At 40.6% G+C, this 17,045-nt stretch overlaps 1 protein-coding gene across 1 annotated transcript; it reads right to left on the bottom strand.

Annotated features, from left to right (window-relative positions):
* Positions 1 to 12,732: 12,732 nt before the first annotated feature.
* LOC126273135 (ejaculatory bulb-specific protein 3-like) lies at positions 12,733 to 16,272 on the bottom strand. Its single transcript, XM_049976592.1, has 2 exons — positions 16,034 to 16,272; positions 12,733 to 12,987 (listed from the first exon to the last, which is right to left on the bottom strand). The coding sequence occupies exons 1-2, from the start codon at positions 16,227 to 16,229 to the stop codon at positions 12,797 to 12,799; spliced, it is 387 nt and encodes a 128-aa protein (XP_049832549.1). The 5' UTR covers positions 16,230 to 16,272; the 3' UTR covers positions 12,733 to 12,796.
* Positions 16,273 to 17,045: the final 773 nt, after the last annotated feature.

Raw genomic sequence — 17,045 nt, 5'->3', positions numbered from 1 at the left:
CCTTAATGTAGTAAATGTTCTCTATACCAGCAGTTTCAGCCAGGACTCCAGCACACGGTCACTTATAATTGCTATTAACAATAAACTCAGATTTTTATGTTCCCCAGTCGTAGTCAGGTTTTGCCGCACGATGTGTTTAAAACCAATATGTAAACCTTGCCGTGCGACTGCTACGGTCGCAGGTTCGAATCCTGCCTCGGGCATGGATATGTGTGATGTCCTTAGGTTAGTTAGGTTTAAGTTGTTCTAAGTTCTAGGGGACTAATGACCACAGCAGTTGTGTCCCATAGTGCTCAGAGCCATTTGAACCATTTTTTTTGTAAACCTTGATTGCACATCCGCAATGCCTTTTTCTTTTTCGAACAGCGGTTTATATATGCCTTTTGTGACAACTTATCTCGCTATATACTGCAGTTTCCGTTTTTTGGCTTCGATCTCTTCCATTTCCAGTGCTATTATATGTACATACACCACATTAATTGTACTTAAAGGAGTAATTCCTTCAGTGGGGAGTGGATTATGTCTTGATGATACATTTATTCTTTCTCTTAGCACTTATGGAATAACATTGTTTGTGACCACCAGTCCTAATCTGGAGATATCTGTATCTGCCAATATTGTAGACACCATGGTCCTCGACTGAGAAAATATGTTTCTCGTGCATTAATATAGCACTTCTGTGTAGTACTTTTATCTTCTTTGTTAGAGTCAGCGTCAAGCACCTCCACCTAGTTTACTGATAGATAATGAAAACTGAATGTAGACAGAAAACAATTTATAACCTTTTCTGTGTATAGAATGTCTGGTGGGTTTGTTTGTACATTAGTCAATTTTATGGTTTTATTACTATTTAATTAGACAAACATCAGAACGTAGTTATACACTGTACAGCAGCTGTTCTGTGACTTATCAATTATCTGGCACCACATAGGCGCGATTGGCATAGCCTACAACGGAGCACATTGTAAATACTGTTTGTTGGAATTTAAAACACTTAAACCGTCTCGCACGAGGTCAAACACAGATCCATTCTGTAGTTTTATACTGTAGCCTCCAGTCTGGTAATACCATGTTTCTTAGCCAAGGAGGACGTAAAAGTTTTTCGTATTCGCATGTCTGCACATTTTACATATTCTGTAAGGTGCTTACCGATAACTTTCTTCGCACGTGCGCTTGTGATATCTGGTTGGTTGGGCTTGTGATCTGACATATAAATCTATTATATATCTTTACTCCAGAACTGAAGGTCATCCACTTTAAAAAGCCCAACTGTCTTCTCGCTGTCCACAATCATACTGATATTGCCCTGGCAGTCTCCTCCCACGAAGAAGTCGTTGACTGAGATTAAATAGTTCCATAACTCCATTTTTATTGGAAGAAGAGGAAGCAGATGTTCGAGCAAGGTTTACATATTAGTTTAAATACTGTATGTGGCTAAATTAAATACGAAGAAATCTGTTTATAACGCTCCATCCCACCCGCATCTGCTTAAAACCGATGGTGACATTCGATGTTGTGCACCTTGCAAAGGAGCAACTGTGTGCAGAGCTTAAAACTAACAGAATAACAACACATAATGCTAATTCGTTTGCGAAAGCTGTAAACATAAAATTCTGCGTGGAAATTCCGCAAGATTGTGCCGTAGAAGAGATGGCGGTGTACACCCAGGAAAATACGAAGTGCTATAAACACTGTGTTATGCAAGAGATAAGAGGTAATATTTAACTCCCCCACCCTCCCCCCACCATGCTCTCGGCTAGAAGATTTATAGGAAGGATCGGAAATAATTGTTAAAGCTATAAAACAGATAATTATAGGGAAAAAACTAGATACATATTGGAATTCGGCTACATGTGTCTCTCACGTTAGTGGACGGAGGAATAATTAGCAGAGTCCACCGTAGATTTAAACTACGAATTAAAAGTTAAGCTGGATTTTATTAAAACTAAGCCCAACAAACAACAGGAAAAGGTTGTTTTCTGTGTGTAAATGAATATGTAAATTAGTAAAGTTTTTTATTAGAATATGTAGTTCTTGTTGTGGTCTTCAGTCCTGAGACTGGTTTGAGGCAGCTCTCCATGCTACTCTATCCTGTGCAAGCTTCTTCATCTCCCAGTACCTACTGCAACCTACATCCTTCTGAATCTGCTTGGTGTATTCATCTCTTGGTCTCCCTTTATGATTATTACCCTCCACGCTGCCCTCCGATACTATATTGGTGATCCCTTGATGCCTCAGAACATGTCCTACCAACCGATCCCTTCTTCTGGTCAAGTTGTGCCACAAACTCCTCTTCTCCCCAATCCTATTCAATACTTCCTCATTATTTATGCGATCTACCCATCTAATCTTCAGCATTCTTCTGTAGAACCACATTTCGAAAGCTTCTATTCTCTTCTTGTCCAAACTATTTATTGTCCATGTTTCACTTCCATACATGGCTACACTCCATACAAATACTTTCAGAACTGACTTCCTGACACTTAAATCTATACTCGATGTTAACAAATTTCTCTTCTTCAGAAACGCTTTACTTGCCATTGCTAGTCTACATTTTATATCCTCTCTACTTCGACCATCATCAGTTATTTTGCTCCCCAAATAGCAAAACTGCTTTACTACTTTAAGTGTCTCATTTCCTAATCTAATTCCCTCAGCATCACCCGACTTAATTCGACTACATTCCATTATCCTCGTTTTGCTTTTGTTGATGTTCATCTTATATCCTCCTTTCAAGACACTATCCATTCCGTTCAACTGCTCTTCCAAGTCCGTTGCTGTCTCTGACAGAATTACAATGTCATCGGCGAACCTCAAAGTTTTTATTTCTTCTCCATGAATTTTAATACCTACTCCGAATTTTTCTTTTGTTTCCTTTACTGCTTGCTCAATATACAGATTGAATAACATCGGTGAGAGGTTACAACCCTGTCTCACTCCCATCCCAACCACTGCTTCCCTTTCATGCCCCTCGACTCTTAATAACTGCCATCTGGTTTCTGTACAAATTGTAAATAGCCTTTCGGTCCCTGTATTTTACCCCTGCCACCTTTAGAATTTGAAAGAGAGTATTCCAATAAACATTGTCAAAAGTTTTCTCTAAGTCTACAAATGCTAGAAACGTAAGTTTGCCTTTCCTTAATCTTTCTTCTAAGATAAGGCGTAAGGTCAGTATTGCCTCACGTGTTCCAGTATTTCTACGGAATCCAAACTGATGTTCCCCGAGGTCAGCTTCTACTAGTTTTTCCATTCGTCTGTAAAGAATTCGTGTTAGTATTTTGCAGCTGTGGCTTATTAAACTGATAGTTCGGTAATTTTCACATCTGTCAACACCTGCTTTCTTTGGTATTGGAATTATTATATTCTTCTTGAAGTCTTAGGGTATTTCGCCTGTTTCATACATCTTGCTCACCAGATGGTTGAGTTTTGTCAGGACTGGCTCTCCTAAGACCGTCAGTAGTTCCAATGGAATGTTGTCTACTCTGGGGGCCTTGTTTCGACTCAGGTCTTTCAGTGCTCTGTCAAACTCTTCACGCAGAATCGTATCTCCTATTTCATCTTCATCCTCTTCCATTTCCATAATATTGTCCTCAAGTACATCGCCCTTGTATAGACCCTCTATATACTCCTTCCACCTTTCAGCTTTCCCTTCTTTGCTTAGAACTGGGTTTCCATCTGAGCTCTTGATGTTCATACAAGTGGTTCTCTTATCTCCAAAGGTCTCTTAAATTTTCCTGTAGGCAGTATCTATCTTACCCCTAGTGAGATAAGCCTCTACATCCTTACATTTGTCCTCTAGCCATCACTGATTAGCCATTTTGCACTTCCTATCGATCTCATTTTTGAGACGATGTATTCAAAATGACTCTGAGCACTATGGGACTCAACATCTTAGGTCATAAGTCCCCTAGAACTTAGATCTACTTAAACATAACTCACCTAAGGACATCACACACATCCATGCCCGAAGCAGGATTCGAACCTGCGACCGTAGCAGCCCCACGGTTCCGGACTGCAGCGCCAGAACCGCACGGACACACGTTTGTGTTCCTTTTTGCCTGCTTCATTTATTGCATTTTTATATTTTCTCCATTTATCAATTAAATTCTATATTACTTCTGTTACCCAAGGATTTCTAGTAGCCCTCGTCTTTTTACCTACTTGATCCTCTGCTGCCTTCACTACTTCATCACTCAAAGCTACCCATTCTTCTTCTACTGTATTTCTTTCCCCCATTCCTGTCAATTGTTCCCTTATGCTCTCCCTGAAACACTGTACAACCTCTGGTTCTTTCAGTTTATGCAGGTCCCATCTCCTTAAATTCGCACCTTTTTGCAGTTTCTTCAGTTTTAATATAGAGGTCATAACCAATAGATTGTGCTCAGAGTCCACATCTGCCCCTGGAAATGTCTTACAATTTAAAACCTGGTTCCTAAATCTCTGTCTTACCATTATATAATCTATCTGATACCTTTTAGTTTCTCCAGGTTTCTTCCATGTGTACAACCTTCTTTTATGATTCTTGAACCAAGTGTTAGCTATGATTAAGTTGTGCTCTGTGCAAAATTCTATCAAGCGGCTTCCTCTTTTATTTATTAGCCCCAATCCATATTCACCTACTACATTTCCTTCTCTCCCTTTTCCTACACTCGAATTCCAGTCACCCATTACTATTAAATTTTCATCTCCCTTCACTATCTGAATAATTTCTTTTATTTCATCATACATTTCTTCAATTTCTTCGTCATCTGCAGAGCTAGTTGGCATATAAACTCGTACTACTGTAGTAGGTGTGGGCTTCGTATCTATCTTGGCCACAATAATGCGTTCACTATGCTGTTTGTAGTAGCTACCCGCATTCCTATTTTCCTATTCATTATTAAACCTACTCCTGCATTACCCCTATTTGATTTTGTGTTTATAACCCTGTAGTCACCTGACCAAAAGTCTTGTTCCTCCTGCCACCGAACTTCACTATATCTAACTTTAACCTATCCATTTCCCTTTTTAAATTTTCTAACCTACCTGCCCGATTAAGGGATCTGACATTCCACTCTCCGATCCGTAGAACACCAGTTTTCTTTCTCCTGATAACGACATCCTCTTGATTGGTCCCCTCCGTAGATCCGAATGGGGGACTATTTTACCTCCGGAATACTTTACCCAAGAGGACACCATCATAATTTAATCATTTAGTAAAGCTGCTTGCCCTCGGGAAAAATTACGGTCGTAGTTTCCCCTTGCTTTCAGCTGTTCGCAGTACCAGCACAGCAAGGCCGTTTTGGTTATTGTTACAAGACCAGATCAGTCAATCAGCCAGACTGTTGCCCCTGCAATTATTGGAAAGGCTGCTGCCCCTTTTCAGGAACCACACGTTTGTCTGGCTCCTCACAGATACCCCTCCGTTGTGGTTGCACCTACGGTACGGCCATCTGTATCACGCCTCCCCACCAACAGCAAGGTCCATGGTTCATCGGGGGGGGGGGGGAATTAGAATATCTGGGTGTCTTATTAACTAACATAATAAAAATTCTAAGTATTTTCCTATTTATGATGATCTAAGCGCCTGTGTTTCGGATACGAGTGGTGTGTAGTTCGAAGAGCTTGCAAAGTAGCAGAAAATAGATAGTGTAAAGTATAGTAACCCTCGTTTCGTACCTATACGGAGAAACGACGCACAGCGGAACACGCTGTAAGAGATGTTAGGGAGAGTACGAGGAGGAAGAGGGCAGGCAGCGTCCCGTCATTTTTATCTTACAACAGCCCGGGTGTTTCCCCTTGGTCAATTTCCGGTGGTTCTCAGGGGGAGAGAGATTACGGAAACAAGGTGAGCAAGTGTGTAACTCAACAGCGGATGTCCTTGTTCTTTGAAAGGAGACCAACTCGGCATCCTGCTAATGTAGAAGTACAGAACGAATTTTAAAATTATGCCTTTCATTGACTACTAGAAAGAAATAAGGGTGAAAAACCTTTGAGATTTCATTGTGACAAGAGGAGAGGTTACTGGGACATGTGCCATGATGCTCATTAATAATTATTTGAAACAGGAAGTACAAATGGAAAATAGAAATGGGTAAGTGTATGTAAAAGGTGCTGTCCGCATCGTTAGGTGTGGAGATGAGAAAGTTAGCACGTAATAGAACGGTCTTGAGCGCTGGAGATCCTAATATTGCATCTCGAGTTGAGATTCAGCACGAGTAAAATTCATTCAGGCTGCATGACCCTACTTTACCTACAACGACGACTCTTGGGCAAACTGTTCTATTCATGTGAACGTAGGTTAACGGGCGTAAGACACGGCAAACTATCTGCTACGTCGCAATACTTATCGGTACAATTAAAACCGAAACAGATATAAGGGTTGCGTTTTAATGACATGGTCACTGCAGACGAATAAAGCCGATATCGACTGGTCTTATAGCGATATGTTTATATAATGTGTATACATAAACATACAGTTCGTAGTCGCTAATTATCACAATATGTTTACTTTCGTGCTGTAACATATAGCTATAATCTGCGATGGAAATATATTTGCGAACGCCGACCGTATGCGGCTGTCTCTTGTTGGGTCGTGTGATCAGTCGGAAGTTGAGATGCAGAGGAGAGTAAATGCCTATTCAAAATATAATTATTTTCGGATAGCTCAACATGAATTTCCTAAGGGACCGTAGTTTATCATGCATTTACCAGTAGAATATGGTGCGGAGAAAATATTTCGCCGCATGCAACTTCCGTCCGATCTCGAAGAAAGAATTCGTGACTGTGAACTCTCTATTTGGCAGAAAGATAAAGAAAATTAAATAACTTCGTGAAAGAGTGATACATAGATTCTATAATAAATTAATAGTCCATACACAAGTTCCATTTAACTCTGAATTTATGGCAATTAATAGATGAACTTACACTGCAGTGAAGGATTTAACATGGATGACGTTTTGAGTGGCACTTCTCTTCTCGTAATGAAAATAATTCCTTTGACGTTTTCACATACACGTCGCACAATAAATCTACTGCTATGCAGTGTTGCACTTTTAGTATTGTGCCTTTACTTTAGACTAAAATTTTTAACAGTAATAATAGGCGTCAAGACATGCGCGTCCGACACAAGTTACAAGAGACAAGAGAAAATGAGTAATTGAGTAGCTGTTCATCGATAATATCTCGTACATCAAAAGAATGTGTAAAGGTGTTCTTATTCTGTCCGTTTCTCGCGCCGCGGTTTTCAAATTTAGTAACTCAGTGCATCTCTGACGGCTCTTCGACAATGAACACGTTACGTCACAGGTAGTTCACCTTTTACATTCTCACAACGTTATTTCCTAACTGTAGCTGTTGCCGAGCGACTGCTCGATTAGTGAGTGATTTAAAATGATAGGCAATCACATAATGTTACAGCCTATACTGAGAAACCACTCCTTCTACAGGTGCGCCTCAGGATTGTTTCACACAGGGTCCTCTTAATTCGTGCCATAACTTAACAAATGGCCGACCTCAGTAGGAAATTAGATGTGTGCTGTTAAGAAAATGTTAGGAGTTCCTATAAATAAGAACTGAAAGATAACCATTCGGAAGGGAAGGCTGACGCAATCTTAGCAGCAACGGCACATATTACGGGCTGAAACAGTGCTTCACTGTTTTCTCACTAAACAGCCTATCGATCTGTCTCACTTTTCGTCCGCAAACATTAATTTATCTTCGTGAGTCTCTACGCTGTGTCCTATGGAGGTAATCAAAAACGCACAGCAACAACTTATACCTCTACACCTACATATGGACCCTGCAGCCCACATTACAGTGTGTAGCGGAGGTCACCAATTTTGCTTCCCAGCTTTCTTGCACCAGACGTAGAATTAGCGAAGGAAGAACGAGTGATGGTAAGTCGCTTTATCAGCTCTAATCTAGACCCTGAAAGAAAAGTACAGAAAAGCGAGTGATTACAATTTCATAAAACGTGGATGATTTTTTCAAGAGAAGGAGTCTCACAAACTGAGAAAGTCCGTCTTTGGCAGCTATGCAAGCAGTTATTTCGCTTGGTATTGATTGATAGGTTAGTTGGATGTCGTCATGAGAGTTTTTTTTTTTTTTTTTGTCATCAGTCTACTGACTGGTTTGATGCGGCCCGCCACGACCTTTCCTGTGCTAACCTCTTCATCTCAGAGTAGCACTTGCAACCTTGACGTATTCCAATCTCTGTCTTCCTCGACAGTTTTTGCCCTCTACAGCTCCCTCTAGTACCATGGAAGTCATTCCCTCATGTCTTAGCAGATGTCCTATCATCCTGTCCCTTCTCCTTATCAGTGTTCTCCACATATTCCTTTCCTCTCCGATTCTGTGTAGAACCTCCTCATTCCTTACCTTATCAGTCCACCTAATTTTCAACATTCGTCTATAGCACCACATCTCAAATGCTTCGATTCTCTTGCCCCCAGTCTGCTTTTGATGTCCTTCTTGCTCCGTCCGTCATTGGTTATTTTACTGCCTAGGTAGCAGAATTCCTTACCTTCATTGACTTCGTGACCATCAATCCTGATGTTAAGTTTCTCGCTGTTCTCATTTCTACTACTTCTCATTACCTTCGTCTTTCTCCGATTTACTCTCAAACCATACTTTGTACTCATTAGACTGTTCATTCCGTTCAGCAGATCATTTAATTCTTCTTCACTTTCACTCAGGATAGCAATGTCATCAGAGAATCGTATCATTGATATCCTTTCACCTTGTATTTTAAATCCACTCCTGAACCTTTCTTTTATTTCCATCATTGCTTCCTCGATGTACAGACTGAAGAGTAGGGGCAAAAGGCTACAGCCTTCTCTTACTCCCTTCTTAATACGAGCACTTCGTTCTTGATTGTCCACTCTTATTATTCCCTCTTGGTTGTTGTACATATTGTATATGACCCGTCTCTCCCTATAGCTTACCCCTACATTTTTCAGAGTCTTGAACAGCTTGCACCATTTTATATTGTCGAACGCTTTTTCCAGGTCTTCAAATCCTATGAACGTGTCTTGATTTTTCTTTAGCCTTGTTTCCATTATTAGCCGTAACGACAGAATTGCCTCTCTCGTGCCTTTACTTTTCCTAGCGCATTGTCAATTTTCTTTTCCATTCTTCTGTATATTATTCTTGTAAGCAGCTTCGATACATGAGCTGTTAATCTGATTGTGCGATAATTCTCGCACTTGTCAGCTCTTGCCGTCTTCGGAATTGTGTGGATGATGCTTTTCCGAAAGTCAGATGGTATGTCGCCAGACTCATAGATTCTACACACCAACGTGAATAGTCGTTTTGTTGCCACTTCCCCTAATGATTTTAGAAATTCTGATGGAATGTTATCTATCCCTTCTGCCTTATTTGACCGTAAGTCCTCCAAAGCTCTTTTAAATTCCGATTCTAATTCTGTATCCCCTATCTCTTCTAAATCGACTCCTGTTTCTTCTTCTATCACACCAGACAAATCTTCACCCTCATAGAGACTTTCAATGTTTTCTTTCCACCTATCTGCTCTCTCCTCTGCATTTAACAGTGGAATTCCCGTTGCACTCTTAATGTTACCACCGTTGCTTTTACTGTCACCAAAGGTTGTTTTGACTTTCCTGTATGCTGAGTCTGTCCTTCCGACAATCATATCTTTTTCGATGTCTTCACATTTTTCCTGCAGCCATTTCGTCTTAGCTTACCTGCACTTCCTATTTATTTCATTCCTCAGCGACTTGTATTTCTGTATTCCTGATTTTCCCGCAACATGTTTGTACTTTCTCCTTTCATCATTCAACTGAAGTATTTCTTCTGTTACCCATGGTTTCTTCGCAGCTACCTTCTTTGTACCTATGTTTTCCTTCCCAGCAGCTGTGATGGCCCTTTTTAGAGATGTCCATTCCTCTTCAACTGTGCTGCCTACTGCGCTATTCCTTATTGCTGTATCTATAGAGTTAGAGAACTTCAAACGTATCTCGTCATTTCTTAGTAATTCCGTATCCCACTTCTTTGCGTATTGATTCTTCCTGACTAATGTCTTGAACTTCAGCCTACTCTTCATCACTACTATATTGTGATCTGAGTCTATATTTGCTCCTGGGTACGCCTTACAATCCAGTATCTGATTTCGGGTATCGTACCAAATTCTGTCCAAGTGACGCGTTATATGGTCAAAATCTTGAGCTGATTACAGAGCCACAACCATAATGCTCCAGACGTTAGATTCGGTGGCCTTGCTGGCCAAGGCAGAGTTTGGGAAGCACTAGAACAAGCAGTAGAAACTCTCTCCGTTCGCGGGCGGAAATTATCCTACGGAAATGTAAGGCCAGGATATCTGGGCAACAAAACGGGATGTAGAAGCCTAAAAGGTGGACCAACGCGTTATTGACCTTGTGAGAATAAATCATCCAAGTTCTCTGAAATTATAATCATTTGTTTGCCTGGACGTGTAAGTCATATCTGCCCATATCTGTCCCTTTCGGATAACTACTTCGTGAAAAGTTTTTTTTAAGTTCATCGTATTTTGACCTCTAGGGTCAGTACGTTTCCAGAATTTTAACAGGAAACCATACCGTCGGTCTTCTAACATCGACCATTGCCGTTGGATGTGCTTTCGCATTTACTAAACGAATCTGTGAATAATCGTCTGCTTTCCTTTGATTCTTCTCTGTTTCCTGTATCAACCCGACCTGACAAGTTCCTAGTATGTGTAGCAATACTCAGGTGTCTGCCAAATTAGTATTGTTGGTTTCCTTCTTGGTGGACCATATTTCTTGACTATTCTCCAAAAGAATCTCAGAGTAGCATTTGCCTTTCGGAGGATTAGTTTTATGTGGTAATTCCTTACTAAAAAAAAAAGGTAAACTAAATAAAAAAATAAAAAAACACTCCCTGGTATTTAATTTATGTCTGCAGCGGTTTCTCGACAATCGAGTAATCAAACAATAAAGGGTCATTCCACCTTAAAGGCGTTTATTTTGAGAGTCAACAGCGAAAAACTACAAAATTGGTTCAAATGGCTCTGTGCCCTATGGGATTTAACATCTGAGGTTATCAGTCCCCTAGAACTTATAACTACCTAAACCTAACTAAGCTGAGGACATCACACACATCCATGCCCGAAACAGGATTCGAATCTACGGCAGTAGCCTTCGCGCGGTTCCAGACTGAAGCGACCTGAACCGCTCGGCCACCGAAACACTAGACCAAGTGCCGGTTCTCTGAAGGTTGTCCTGTACTTTGCAACATTTTTATGATGTTATGATCTTACGAACTGTGTCCTAATACTTCCGAAGATATGCTCAAGTTCTTTTAGACTGTGAACCTTCACTGACTTAACATTGCGCTAGCTACTTCCATCTTTCGGTGTTCCATAGCGTCATGGAAACTACAGTCACCAGCCTATCAGTAAAAATCAAACCATCAGCATTTATGTTAAGGATTGGCGGAAATGTCTTAAATGATTTGCGGTGATCATTCCACCACCTCACACGTCCCTCATTCACTGGGTTAATAACCAGGATTACATTATTTTCGTTGTACACTGACCACGAAGAAGTGTATGATCGAATACCGCATTCGAATCACATTTTCAACTGCAGTCTCTTGATTACCATAATACTGTCAGGCATGCTGCATGGTTCTTATTCAGTCTTACGTAATTCTTAGTAACAGTAATCCACCTGTCTTCCATTTCAGCAGCTGTTCGTCTCTAATGATAGCCCTTTCCATGTTATTTTACGGAATTAGTAACGTCAGTCATCAAACTTCTATTGGTTCCTTATTGAGAGATGAAACGATAGCATCCGATGCAATGAGAGCAGGTTCAACGAAACCAGTCTGTATTAAACTTATTGTTATTATAAAACTATTAGCTAAGCATTTGTCACTGGAATACAATGTATCAGAACGAACTTAAGGAGATATAAAATACGTGTGTATTTTTATGAACACATAGTGTTTATAGAAGCAGATGTGAAATATGTAATATATCTTTGTATTTAAACAGACAGTATTTGTAGAAACAACTGAGTTAGCCCTCTTTTTCCTTGTTTTACTTACTGTTGCTAACAAATCTCTAATAAATGAAAAGCACCAGTTTGCTTTTGTTCTACAATATTACTTTCATTGTAAACCGGTTAGGCCATCTTCAGACATTTTTATAACAAAAAATATAAACATTAATATAACAAAGCTCTAAGTGAGAAATGTGATTTAGGTGATTTCATTTTGGTTGAGTCAGATGGTATGAATTTCTGATATGATATGTAGGCGTTTCCAAATTCCAGTTGTGACATAAGATGCATTATCTTTTTATGTATACTGAACCTGACATAGCTATTATGACATACAAACTATAAAGTCAAAGATACAGTATTAGGGATATAAAGAGCTTGCCTCAAAATTTATGACAACGATTCTTTTGAATTTGAATTTCAAAAAAGTCTATCTCGTGCATCCACGCAGTTTCACACGATAACTAAATTTATTATTCATGTTTCTCATGAAATACACGAGGTACAGAAATTGTATCCATAAAAGCTTTTGCTTAGGATGACAATAATTATACCGTTGAAGAAAACGGTGAAATTTGGGTAGACGCATAACTAAAAAGTTGTAGTGGTTCATTGAGATACCACCGAGCAATCAACAAGAGCTTTAAAAAACGAATGACTTGGTTTAAACTGTTTTTCAAATATCAATATAATTTATATTCTGATAACAAATTTACATTTTGAAAGACAATGCTGGTAGTTACAGAACATAGTTTATTTCAACAGAACATTTACACAACACAGACGCGAGAGTACAGTGGTTATTGGTGGAGCTCCTTCTCCCTGTCCTCGTACTTCTTGCTGTAGGTGCCGTCGGGGTCGTACTTTGCCTTCAGCTGCGCCCAGACGTCGGGCTTGTGGTTGATGAGGTGTTTCAGCACCTTCTTGGTGCCCTCCTTCTGCTTCTCGTTGCACTTGGCGCACTCGTTGCTCAGAGCGTCAGGGATGTCCTCTGCAAGCATAAAAACGTACGTAGTGTTAGTCAACCTGGGCCACATCATGTGTGAAGCACAGCCTGGAATACAATAAACAATGAATAAAATCCTATGTGTGGTGCCACCGCCGGACACCACACTTGCTAGGTGGTAGCCTTTAAATCGGCCGCGGTCCGGTAGTATACGTCGGACCCGCGTGTCGCCACTATCAGTGATTTCAGACTTAGCGCCGCCACTCGACATGTCTAGAGACACTTCCTAGGACTCGCCCCAGTTGTACAGCCGACTTTGCTAGCGATGGTTCAGTGACAAATTACGCTCTTATTTGGCGAGACGATAGTTAGCATAGCCTGCAGCTACGTTATTTGCTACGACCTAGCAAGGCACCATTATCAGTTTCTATTGATATTGTAAATCATGTAATGTCAAGAGCGACGTTCGTCATTAATGGAATAAAGTTAAGTATTCCACCAGCTACGTCCGTTTTTCTCAACTCCCTTGTCATGTTCCAGACCTCACGCCACGCGTGCATTTCGGCCTCCTTTAGTAAAACGGTGTTGGCTCTCCTGCCAACCACAACACTTTGTGCTCAGATATTTGCTACATATTATCAACCGGTAACACACTTTTTAAATTGGTTATGGAAACGACTAGCGTTCCTTAATTCTTAAGTAATGATCGCTTTGTTTTAGGAACTTGACACCTGAAAGGCATAACATGAACTAAAAGTCGTTTATCATCTCCTTGCAAACTTCCAAGGTACTGATGTCCGTTGCTCAGTAAACATGAGCACAACACAAGCTTAGATTAAGTAATAATACTGATCATATCCCATATTATAGGTAGCACATTAACAATAATTAATGAGTTGCGAAGTCAAGGAGTCCAATTATGATTGTGAAATTCTAACAACGATTTATAAAGGGTATCCCATAAAACGTGTTTAAATTGCAGCAGACTTATTTTCTACCTATTGGGCGCATAATATTTCAATCTTTTTAGTTAAGAAATTAGAACGATATGGAGTAATTGTAACATAACAAAAAACACTATTATCTACTGTGATATTTACTGTGGAATGTATTAATAACATTTCATTCTTTCGTGGTATAGATTTTTATCATTGAAAACCATGATATGCAAGGTGGCCAGAAACCGTCTGAAAAGCTGCTTGGGTGTTGCGGGTTACTTTGTACTGAGAAATAATTGTTAAGCAAAAATGGGGTACGCTGTACCGTTTCAGAGTTCGTTAGCACGGAAGTTAGCTATTTAGGGTGCTGGGCGCGCAAATTCAAGTGACTCGCCGGAGATAGTGTTGTCACACGTGTTCTTCGTATGGTTTTCTAAAACCAAATAAGAGAGCGACACAAGAAACTGAACATGGATGGGAGCCCGAGCCAAAGGATGAGCAGTACCGTGCGCTATTATCTACTCTATGAGAACCGCTGCCTATCCCTAGGAGCTCTTCAGACTGTATGTTTCTGAAACTAGATGAAAATATTTATATTGCAGCAGTGTAATTGCTACTGATACCAAAGTTATTCTATACTGTGCACTGGACAGGATTAAATTTGCCACTGAGGTTTAACACTGCGATTATGGTACTAGCGCACGAAAGCTAGGACATCATTTACAAGCTCAATCGCCTGTCATAACGCTGATAAAAATCCAACACTGTAGCTGCTTTCAGTATGACAGTAATCTCTGTGACACAACTTCTCTAGTTTCACCTTCTGTTTGTACACAGTGAAAAACTAATTTATTTCTTCTTTAATTTAGTTATCAGACTGTCGTCTGATACATGAAAGTTCCCCATATCCATTGATCCTTCACAGTTGTCTCATTTCTCCCTATGTACCAAATGTAGAGGATTAAGAAATTTCTGTTAGGGGTTGCAAAAATTTTTTATTGCTTCTCCCTCATCTAGCTACGTACTATTTACTTTTTTACGCCTTGTTACACGTCACATTGTAACAATGTGTGTAAATAATTTCAACAGACATCTTTCCTAGCAAATGCCCTTAAACATTCGGTATTTTACCGCTGCTGTATGGTAATTGAACTGAGAAGCTAAATTAGACTTCAGCACGGGCGTAAATATGTAGATGTGAAACGAGCTTTGGCGTGTAGTAATGGAGGAGTGCAGGAGTGCTGCTCATTACTCTGTATATCTCTAATATGAAATTGGAAGGAACGTGAGGATTTTTAAAATAGTGCTATTGTACGTAGGAAACTTGTGACGCCAAGAAACTGTAGCAAAACGCAGGAAGATCTGTAGAGGACCGCCTCTTGGTGCAGCACTGACAGTGTATAAATTAACGCAGTGCGGAGAAGTGGGTGCGAAGTTCCAATACTGTTTGGTTATAGTAACAATGACAAATCACTAAAAACCGTAAAATATCTAGGAGCATCTGTCGTGAGCGACCAGAAGTGGAACGATAGTATCAGACGAGATGTAAGGCGACAGACTGCGTTTCGTTGGAAGAACCCTAGCGAGATGTAATTCATCTACGAAGATACAAGCATACGACAGACGACCGAGGCTGAGTATTGTTCGGCAGCCCCGTTCCTTACCAGACGGGGTTGAAAGAGGAGTTGTAATGTTTTTGATTCCTTAGAAAGTAACTGAGCTGCTCAATAAACCCCAATAACAGACACCTCCAGAGACGCGATGTGCCTCAGAGAAGGAAATAAAGAACTAAAAGGGGAACAATAACGCAATGTATAGACGCGATAAAATGAATGTGGTGGTTCAATGACACCAGTTCGACCCCTTGCTGAGTCTCATCGAGTGCCTATTATTCTGATGACCTACTGTAAACAGAACATGAAAGGAGGAAATTGTAGTGGTTCTGAAGGTCCTTCCGCTACACATCGTGATGTTACGTGCATAGTACCGATTTAAATATAGACGTAGCTCCAGTTTTACATTGAAACTAGGTAGTATTAGAACTTCAGCCACAATAACTTTCATAGAGAGAAACTTTTGGCGGAAATATGTATTTTCTGAGGCGAAAAATAATGAATATTAGGGAAAGTTGTAGCGTGAACCAGGCAACTTACTCTTGAGCTCCTTGCCATCGGCAGTGCAGTTGGATTCGTCGTCCTCCAGCAGGCACTGGACGTACTTGTTGAGCAGGCGGTCGTTGGCGAGGATCTCGTCCAGGTTGACGTTGTCGTACTTGGTGGTGTACTTCTCCTCCGCGGCGGCGACTACAATGACGGCTAACGCCGCGACGAGTACCAGGGCGGCCTTCATGTCTGCTGGGAGGTGAGTCTGCGGTGCAGGGTTCACAGCTGATGTGGACACTCTCCTCCAGCGAGTATATATACAGGAAGCAGGGTCTCCCACCACACGGCTGCTGACGTCATTGCCGTCCCGAGAGGCGTTTTTGCTTCCCAAGCCTGGCGTGTTTTTCCATTTTACTTTACGGGTAATTGTTTTATTCTCACGTGAGTTTTACGTAGCTAATATCCATATCGGTACGATATTACGATGCCTGTGTTATTCCGAATTACGATGCAAAGTTCCCAAGGAAGAGGCCCTGCGGCCACTACAGCCTTTCTGAAATGTAAGAAATGTATTCGCAGCTGCGGATATGGACAACCATCAGCTGCATCGAACTGTCGCCTTACAATTAGGCTATCCGAGCACGATTCATGGTGAGAAACAAACTTCCATATGTAGTCAACCAGGTGTCTACAACGCGTACATTGTACTCTTTCATCCCTTACACAGGGTGTAAATTTTAAGTTGACAAACCAGAATAACTCGAAATATAAGCTTCACGCGAAAAAATGTGTAGAATCCAAGGTTGATTATTTTCGAGGGAGACATCTGCTGGTGCTAAAACTATCCCACCACCCCAGCGCCATGGGCATGGGGCGGGAAGCAACTTTAAAAATTGAAATGGGAACACTCATTTTTTATTGCAGAATGGTATTCTACATAAAAAACTACGTACATTTTGTCTTCAGCATTTGCTTTGATTCTTGGTAGTTGGCGCTGTAATTCAAGAAAAACCATGTTCTCATTTTTTGTGGAAAATGGTAATGATAAATATAAAGTACTTAC

This window comes from Schistocerca gregaria, chromosome 5 (assembly GCF_023897955.1).
Source record: "Schistocerca gregaria isolate iqSchGreg1 chromosome 5, iqSchGreg1.2, whole genome shotgun sequence".
NCBI classification, from domain to species: domain Eukaryota; kingdom Metazoa; phylum Arthropoda; class Insecta; order Orthoptera; family Acrididae; genus Schistocerca; species Schistocerca gregaria.
This window is presented reverse-complemented; position numbering and strand designations above follow the sequence as displayed.

Coding starts and splice junctions, on each gene's coding strand:
- LOC126273135 (XM_049976592.1), bottom strand. CDS start 16,229: ATGAAGGCCGCCCTGGTACTCGTCGCGGCGTTAGCCGTCATTGTAGTC. Junction 12,988..16,033: donor CGATGGCAAGGAGCTCAAGA/GTAAGTTGCCTG, acceptor TTATGCTTGCAG/AGGACATCCCTGACGCTCTG.